Below are 9,864 nucleotides of genomic sequence, written 5' to 3'. Positions count from 1 at the left end.
ATGATTCATTATCTTCACATAATTGATTGGTAGGAAGTGGTTGCGTTTCCTCTCCAGATACTTTTTGGTTTCTCTCTGGATTACACAGAAAAGTCCAACAGATGAAGGTGACAGAGAACACTGCTGTTATTGAAAGAACACTTTCAAGACTGATGTTATTTATCAGCTGTGACAACAATATTGCGTTGGTCACTGAAACCAGAATTCCATGAAACAATAATAAAGACTTGCTCATTGTGTTTGTGGTGTGGACTTTATTGAGTGTTGTAATGTTCACACAATCAAACATTTCTCAAAGTGAATCCTTTTGGGATTAATTAGTTAGCTTTAAGTGTTTATTGAGTGCATAGGATATCTGTGCATCATAGAGACATACTCTAATTAAAACGACTGGAATTGGCACTGGATTTCATAACACATGGACATGAGGCATGAAAGACACAATTTAAACTTCCCATTTGTGACCCTGGACCACAAAACCTGTCTTAAGTGTAAATTCTTTAATAAACAAGCTTTCCATTGTTGTATGGTTTGTTTGGATCGGACAATATTTGGCTGAGATACAACTATTTGAAAATCTGGAATCTAGGGTGCAAAAATATCAAAATATTGAGAAAATTGCCTTTAAATTTGTCCAAATGAAGTTCTCAGCAATGCATTTTACTAATCAAAAATTAAGTTTTGATATATTTACGGTAAGGAATTTACAAAATATCTTCATGGAACGTGATCTTTACTTAATATCCTTATAATTTTTGGCATAAAAGAAAAATTGATAATTTTGACCCATACAATGTATTTTTGGCTATTGCTTCAAATATACCCCAGCGACTTAAGACTGGTTTTGTGGTCCAGGGTCACATTTGAGATCCTTGACAAACTATAAAACGGTAAAAACATACCATTAGTTTAACTTTAGTAACATTTCAGTAATGAGAACAATGTGACTAAACCATTAACAAGTTCAAATATATTACTGCCTTCTGTACAATAATTTCAAATTATATTCAAACATACAGTAAGTGCCTAAATGATTGTGCAAATGACATCTCCAACTAGCTCTTGGCAACAGTATAAGGGTGTTTATTCAACTTTGGGAACTTTTATGTCTGAGGGGTTGAGTGGTTTTTAAATATGAAGCTGTATGAAGGTCATTAAAACTGTCTTGGATTTTATTAACCATGCCTTCATTTATATTTGTTAATTTTAAGATGTTTATATATAGACTTTAGTTTTACACTTGTCTTAGATAAAAAATTTAAAAAAAGATTTATTTTGTGACACTTTACAATTCGTTAACATAGGTTAACTACATTTGCCAACTTGAACTATCAAAGAAAAATACATGATCAATTTTAGTTTGTTAAATTTAACATTTACAACTTGAGCTGAACTAACAATGAACTGTTGTATTTGTATTACCTAATGTTAACAAAGATGAATAAATGCTGTAACAAATGTATAGCTCATTGTTAGTTAATGTTAATTAATGCATTAACTAATGGGACCTTATTGTAAAGTGTTACCAGACTGAATAAACTTAAACAATGAAAATCCAATTATAAAACCATGAGTAATTACATGGTAAACTATGATTATATCAGAAAAAAGGGACTTATGTTATACATATATAGTTTAGTATCAGTATAAAATACAATTAGCTTCAGTGCCGAGCTAGAAATTACATTTTTGAGACATATGATGTGTCAGAATATTCTGTTCATATCACTTGTGACCTGAATATTTTTATTATGCCTCCACTCCAATCAATCTGCAAGTTAGTGAAACTAGTGACAAAGTGATTAAGGGTCCACAGGTCCAAAAGTGCCCATTGTTGAAGAAACACCCAAAAATCAAATTAATTCTACTCATGTTTTTTAATTGTAAACTAAGTCTCAGGCGTTGCTATAAATACTAAACTCCTCATCTACAGTGTCTGTGAAGAGATGAACCAGCAGCGTTGCATCTTCAATCCCCTTAGTTAGATATTCCTCCATCTCTGCCAACTTCTGCTTCTCCAGAGCTCTCATTTTCTCTACGATCTTCTGTCCTCTCTCCTGAACAAACAAACAAACAAACAATAATTTAGATTATAAATGTTTATCATTATTTGAGATAAATGAAAAATTTCCTGCATTTCTTCTTGCACAAAACAACATTTGTAATTTCGTTTTTTTAGGGGAAACTTCTCTCCAAAACAGTTTTGGCTACTGTACCTTTAAGATTTATGTGTTAATGACCTTTGTTATGATTGGCTAACCTCTACGCATGTGAACTTTGTAGCAGAGCTTACTTAATAAATACTGGCAGTATAAAAACACTTTGTGCTTTGTAATATTTTGTGGCTCACCCCGGTGTTGTCGATGATGGCGGCGGCCACCTCGTGTTTCAGAAACAGAGGGTGTTTGCGGTTGGGCTTGCTCTGGAAACGGGGTTTCTTCTTCACAGGATCCTCCTCTCCAAAACACGGAGAACACGTATGCTTCAGCTGCTTTATGTCCACTACAAAAATAAACGGCTTGAAGACAGACCTGTGGACAAAAGAACAAGACATATGCATGTTTACAGTTACAGTTTACATGTGCATGAATTTGACAAAGGATTAATTCATCAATAATTTGATTTGCATAATTCAATTTTTAATTTATAAATCAACGTTGTATCGTCCACCAGGCAAAGCAAATAGCAAATAAATTAAAATTTAAAGCAATAATAATAGTGATGTTTGCCACTAGGATTAGTCACAATATATTAACTAATTGACAATTTATCTTAAAAATCATGTCTAATCTGCAGTTATGTGACATGCCTATAAAGCAGGAAACACTGCTGCAGGTCTGCATTGATTACAGCTGTTTCTTGTGAATATCAGTGACTCTGTTGTACTGTACCGGTCAGGGTCTGGAGTAGCAGTGAAGAAGTGGATGCCGGGTAAATTTTGGTCTTTTGGGACTACAGACACCATACTTCCTGTAGTCATGAACATTCCCTCCATGTTGATTCCACTTTCCTTATTTCTCAAAATCTCCATCATTGTCTCTGCTGTGATGTGGCCTGTAAGACGTTATAATGACAGAACAACTTGTCTAACAAGTTTAGAATTCTATAAAACTGTCCATAAATAATCTATACAAAATAAATAATCTACTTTACAATCATAAATAGCAATTTACAGTGAGGTACTGTACTAGTCAAAAGTTTGACAAATCTATTTGTTCTTTATTATTATTTTCTACATTAAAATAAAAGTAAAGTCATTAAAACTATGAAATATCACAAATGGATGTATGGAACTTTGCTAATTCAAAATGATCAATTCTCTTAAAGGGGTGGTTGACTGCTTTTTTTCTAGGCTTGATTGTGTTTATGGGTTGCAGTCTAACATGTGTTAATGCCTCGTTTAAAAAAAACAAAAAAAACATTATTTTTCACATAATTTACCTTCATTCTACACTGCTCTGTCCCTTCTCCTTTGAATGCTCCGATGACTTCCTGTTTTTATGAAGCCCCTCCCTCAGAAATACGCATTGGGCTCAGATTGGTTAGCTGGCTGAGTGTGTTGTGATTCGCTAAACTGCCTAGTGCACGTATAAACGTCACACCCCTCACCTGAGAATGTGCTCCGGTTGTATTGTAAACAATGGCGTCGTCAATATTGCTTATGAATTTGAGTCCGACTGAGACGCAGAGAATATTAGTGAAGAGGATCACGCAGAACCTGTGCAAGCACAGCTCTCAATGGTATGTTTTTTGTTTGTTGTTGTCTCATACTTTTAGATACGCTGTTATTTGTAAATGCTACTGCTTATGTTAGCTTCTACTATACGGTTTTATCCTGATTAAAGCTTTAATACAGCAGAACACATGATTGCATTGTAGCATTTTTGTAAGGTAATTGTTTACTTTGTAACAGTAAGAAGTGTTTGCCAGCAAGTATTGCTTGCTACCACAGCAAACGCGTGCTATATTTAACGCTTCTCATAGTTATGTGAAACATATCTGTCTGTCTATATAGTGTATTACAGTTCATTGATGGAGCTGATGATCTGAATGAGAGAGAGAGAGAGATATGCAGAGCAGGGCGACGCGAGGAACAGGATTAAGAACCGCTGCTTTAGAACATTGATTTTGAAACTTGTGAATCCATTAGAATCGTTAGAAGACAGAATCGCAATTCATATATGAATAGATTTGTACGTGCACCCCTAGTTTTCTCTTCCTCTTCTCTAAAGCAGTGCAGCATGGCCTCGCCCCCTTCGTTGCGTGTTCCCAGGGGTTGGCTTTATCTGGGTTTGTGACGTCACAAACCCAGGAAGTAGCTCGTTGTAGTCCCTACGAGTCATTTTTGTAGGCATTAAACTGCCAGAATTTTAAAAGACGTTATCTCTGTTTGCATTGAACTTTCAGCGTCGTAACTTTGCAGATATTGTTTATGCTCAAACAGCAACATTACACACTAACTAAAGTTATAAATGTGAAATCGCAATCAAGCACCCCTTTAATTTTCAGCTTCTTTGTCCAGATTCTTAAACCAAATAAATCCAATTAAGTATAAACTATTTTAATTCTAAACGAAGGCAATCAAAAGTCAAAATTACAGACAAAAATAAAAAATTGTCTAGACTGAAGGAATTCTCATGTTTACAGAGACCAAAACATTCATTAAAAACAAACAAACATTAAATTATAATTTGTTTTGTAAAAAAAAAAGGCACTATTATTCTCTTTGCATGAACCAAACTGACAGCCACCTTTGCTCTTCTGCAGAAGTTTGCGGCCCTCACAGTAGCGTCCTCCTGCGGCCTCGATCCGGGCTGTATTGGAGTAGGAGTAAACCTGAGCAAAGTTGAACTCAGCCTTTCCATTCCACCAGCCCTGCTTCTCTGCATACGTCCTCAACTCCTGGTGCTCCCTATCGATTTTAGTAGTGATGGAGTACTCATTGGAGATGTTCCGATAGCCGGCTTTAAGAGAGAGAAACAGCAGCAGATCTTTTAAATGCTTCGATTTATTTCAGTTTAAAGCTGTAATGTTGCATGACTCAGGATTTACCCTCCACTCTCTCTGCTGCCCAGTATTTCCCAGCAGTCTCCAGCACCCAGGCCTCTGTGCGGTCTGATATGAGGAAGCTGTTATGGTAGGTGAATCCACACTCATCCTCCATACAATTCCCTCCCTGGCCGTGTTTCTCCAGTAGACCTGTTATCACGTCTACAGCCTGCTGAGCAGTGTCGGCCCTCTCCAGAGCCAGCCTACATACAGACAAACAACATCCAACACTTTGTTTAAAAATGCATTTAAAAGCAAAGTTTACCCAAAATGTATAAGTTCCTTTCTTTCGAGGAACATAAAGACAATATTTTGAAAAATGTTGGTAACCAAACAGTTTTGGTTCTCATTGACTTTCATTGTCTTTTTACATTTTTTCCATACAATGAAAGTAAACGGGAAAAACTGTTTGGTTATCAACATTCTTCAAAATATCTTCTACATTTCACACAAGAAAGTAAGTCATACAAGTTTGGAAAAACATGAGTAAATGATGGTGGATTATTTTATTTTCGGGTGGACTATCCCTTCAATACCTATTTAAAGACCTGCACAAATAAAATTAATACTGTATGTCCATGCAGAACAAGCCCATACAATCTTGGATTATTTTACTTCATTAAAAATATTGGGCCCATATTCTACTGCAAAACAGATTAAGTGCAATTTTAAAATACTGAAATCACATTTTATTCAACATATGTATTGTAACTGGTATTTATATGTACTAATATACAAATACACACACAAATTATTATTATTTTTAATTACCAGGCAACACATTTTGAATTATACAGGTGCTGGTCATATAATTAGAATATCATCAAAAAGTTGATTTATTTCACTAATTCCATTCAAAAAGTGAAACTTGTATATTATATTCATTCATTACACACAGACTGATATATTTCAAATGTTTATTTCTTTTAATTTTGATGATTATAACTGACAACTAAGGAAAATCCCAAATTCAGTATCTCAGGAAATTAGAATATTGTGAAAAGGTTCAATATTGAAGACACCTGGTGCCACACTCTAATCAGCTAATTAACTCAAAACACCTGCAAAGGCCTTTAAATGGTCTCTCAGTCTAGTTCTGTAGGCTACACAATCATGGGGAAGACTGCTGACTTGACAGTTGTCCAAAAGACGACCATTGACACGTTGCACAAGAGGGCAAGACACAAAAGGTCATTGCAAAAGAGGCTGGCTGTTCACAGAGCTCTGTGTCCAAGCACATTAATAGAGAGGTGAAGGGAAGGAAAAGATGTGGTAGAAAAAAAGTGTACAAGCAATAGGGATAACCGCACCCTGGAGAGGATTGTGAAACAAAAGCCATTCAAAAATGTGGGGGAGATTCACAAAGAGTGGACTGCAGCTGGAGTCAGTGCTTCAAGAACCACTACGCACAGACATATGCAAGACATGGGTTTCAGCTGTCACATTCCTTGTGTCAAGCCACTCTTGAACAACAGACAGCGTCAGAAGCGTCTCGCCTGGGCTAAAGACAAAAAGGACTGGACTGCTGCTGAGTGGTCCAAAGTTATGTTCTCTGATGAAAGTAAATTTTGCATTTCCTTTGGAAATCAGGGTCCCAGAGTCTGGAGGAAGAGAGGAGAGGCACACAATCCACGTTGCTTGAGGTCCAGTGTAAAGTTTCCACAGTCAGTGATGGTTTGGGGTGCCATGTCATCTGCTGGTGTTGGTCCACTGTGTTTTCTGAGGTCCAAGGTCAACGCAGCTGTATACCAGGAAGTTTTAGAGCACTTCATGCTTCCTGCTGCTGACCAACTTTATGGAGATGCAGATTTCATTTTCCAACAGGACTTGGCACCTGCACACAGTGCCAAAGCAACCAGTATTTGGTTTAAGGACCATGGTATCCCTGTTCTTAATTGGCCAGCAAACTCGCCTGACCTTAACCCCATAGAAAATCTAAGGGGTATTGTGAAGAGGAAGATGCGATATGCCAGACCCAACAATGCAGAAGAGCTGAAGGCCACTATCAGAGCAACCTGGGCTCTCATAACACCTGAGCAGTGCCACAGACTGATCGACTCCATGCCACGCCGCATTGCTGCAGTAATTCAGGCAAAAGGAGCCCCAACTAAGTATTGAGTGCTGTACATGCTCATACTTTTCATGTTCATACTTTCCAGTTGGCCAAGATTTCTAAAAATCCTTTCTTTGTATTGGTCTTAAGTAATATTCTAATTTTCTGAGATACTGAATTTGGGATTTTCCTTAGTTGTCAGTTATAATCATCAAAATTAAAAGAAATAAACATTTGAAATATATCAGTCTGTGTGTAATGAATGAATATAATATACAAGTTTCACTTTTTGAATGGAATTAGTGAAATAAATCAACTTTTTGATGATATTCTAATTATATGACCAGCACCTGTACTAGTTGAATAATATCAGTTAATGCTGAATATGAAATACTTAATGGAAAAATAGTTTCTTGGATTACCTGACGAGATCCATGCCCAGGAGAGCTTCTTCATCGTCCACACTCTCTTTCCCCCAAACCGCCTCATTCCCGATGCATACCTGATGCTCGTTTGCCCCCATCTCTGCCCCCCACAGCCAGGCGGGACGACTCAGAACCACTGCATATGTCTGAGCCACCTGCTCTATCTCTATATATGTACACTGATCACATGACAAAGAGAATAATTGAATAGTCCATCTAAGACAGGGTGCTTTTATGTTTAATAATCAGCCCAATCAAGCGTACACTACACTCATTTGAAGCCTGTGGAAGAAAATACAGCTGTATCAGAAGTTCTCGAGATACCTCAACTTTTTCTTCTGGTTCATGGAGTTTGGCAGGGAAGTAGACCACCTCTTGAACTTCATCGCAGGGTCTGTCCGAGTTCTTCCCGAAGACTATCCGCTGACCCTCTGTAGATGGAGGCAGGGCTACAAATGTGTCGCAGGAGGTTGGGTACATCCTGAAATAAAAAGATGCAAACAGCAGTGTATGGGACTGACTAGTTACATGTAGCAGAATTATGTAATTTAATTACAAAATAAATGTAACTGTAATCTGGTACAGATTACAAAAAAAGTGTAATAAAATTACAGTTACTTATGAAAACGTTACAGATTACAAAGGGGGTTACATCTGAATAGTTTCACACACATACAGATTTAATTGATTTCTTTTCCAAATTGCACTGACTGCTCTAAAATATGAGACAGTAATGTTTCACAAGTTTAGGACACGTTTATTTAATAACTGTTTTATTTCATATTTGGATTTAAACATACGCTTTATTTTTTAAGATTAACTTCTTTTTTCCCCCAAAGCATTGCTAAATGCCAATGTTTCCTGTCATAGCTATGATGATTTGATTTCAAAACAGTATCGTAGCTATTAAGCTATATCTTGTTATGATTTTAAATCTGTATTTAACCTCAGAAATATATCTCAAAGTAAAAAGAGGTGCTAAAGACTGATTTTGTGATGGCTGTGATTTAAAATTAAATTATTATAATCTTAATTCAAGTGATGAAGGACTTTGAAAGTCTGACAATAATCAGTGTTGAGTCCTACTGTAAGGTTAACCCTTAAAATGTTTAGATGTTTGCTTTAAATGTTTGAAAATGTTTAACGGTTGAAAACATTCCTTCGAATTTATTTAGAAAAGTAATCAAAAATAATAATGTAATCAGTTACATTACTTGAATAAAGTAACTGAAATAGTTACACTATGAATTACATTTTGAATAGGGTAGCTTGTAATCTGTAACCTACTACATTTCCAAAGTAACCTTCCCAACACTGGTAAACAGTAATATTCAAGTGGAAATTATTTCAAATTTTTTTGGCCCAATAACATCCAATGTTCATGTGCTGAAAAACTATTATAGGGTTAACGAAACCAAGATCTCTATGTATGCACAGATGACAAGGCAATCACTGATTCAGAACAAAACACTGACCTTGAAATATTAGGAAATTAGAACCTTTTTTTTCTACACAAAATATACCACATCAACAGCGTGCATGAACTCTTAATACAGACCTTTGCACGAAACATTCATTACCACTAATATGGTAGCAAATATTAGCAGTAATTAGCCTTAAATAATTTGATTTACCTTGTCCAACTCAGCGTTAACACAAATACCAGGTACGAAGAGAATCGCTGCTCTGTTCGATGAGATTAAACATGTGTTTACTTTCCTTTTCCTTTCTCCATAAACATAACTGCCCCGCAGCCTTGACACAAATCCGCATGCACGACTATCTGATTCATAACTACTCAAACAATCCGCTCAAGCTGTCTGACACATAAGTCTAGTCGATCCACGTGCGTGTTTAATCAGCGGGTAAAGTGGGCGGGGCAACGGCGCATCAGTCACATGGTTGTGCAGTGGCATTTCTGATTGGCATTTGATTTCGCTGTCGCAAACACGAAACACACTGCAAAGCACTGAAAATGTCAAATAAATCACCATAATATAAAAAGTATAATATAAATAACAAACATTATAGGAGTGCAAATACAATTATATAAAATAATGAAAACCAATAAAATTAAAATGAACCGCATGTATACTAATGTATTCAGATGATTTGACAGTTTGTTTATTTATTTAAGAAATATTATGATGTATAATGACATGCGCTGTACGTTTTGAAATTAAAATAAAAGTATTTAATTTTTAGTTTTTATTAATTTTTATAATTTATTATTATTACTACTTATTAAGATTCACAAATACAGCTAGGATGTCTGCATGTATGTATTTATGTATGTATAAATAAATAATACATAATTAAATGAATAAATAAACATTA

General features: G+C 35.8%; 1 protein-coding gene across 2 annotated transcripts; it reads right to left on the bottom strand.

Annotated features, from left to right (window-relative positions):
* Nucleotides 1–45: 45 nt before the first annotated feature.
* On the bottom strand, nt 46–9,327 carry scrn3 (secernin 3). Of its 2 annotated transcripts, XM_058788108.1 has the most exons (8): nt 9,162–9,327; nt 7,852–8,008; nt 7,525–7,706; nt 5,053–5,252; nt 4,752–4,964; nt 2,892–3,054; nt 2,351–2,531; nt 47–2,057 (listed from the first exon to the last, which is right to left on the bottom strand). In XM_058788108.1, the coding sequence occupies exons 2-8, from the start codon at nt 8,005–8,007 to the stop codon at nt 1,896–1,898; spliced, it is 1,257 nt and encodes a 418-aa protein (XP_058644091.1). In that variant the 5' UTR covers nt 8,008; nt 9,162–9,327; the 3' UTR covers nt 47–1,895. The 2 variants fall into 2 exon arrangements, with proteins under 2 accessions (XP_058644092.1, XP_058644091.1); XM_058788109.1 differs by lacking the exon at nt 9,162–9,327 and having other exon boundaries at nt 46–2,057; nt 7,852–8,007.
* Between the last annotated feature and the right edge of the window lie 537 nt (nt 9,328–9,864).

The sequence above is a fragment of the Onychostoma macrolepis genome, chromosome 09, assembly GCF_012432095.1.
Source record: "Onychostoma macrolepis isolate SWU-2019 chromosome 09, ASM1243209v1, whole genome shotgun sequence".
Lineage (NCBI taxonomy): Eukaryota > Metazoa > Chordata > Actinopteri > Cypriniformes > Cyprinidae > Onychostoma > Onychostoma macrolepis.
The sequence above is the reverse complement of the archived record's forward strand: the minus strand, read 5'-3'. Positions and strand labels throughout refer to the sequence as shown.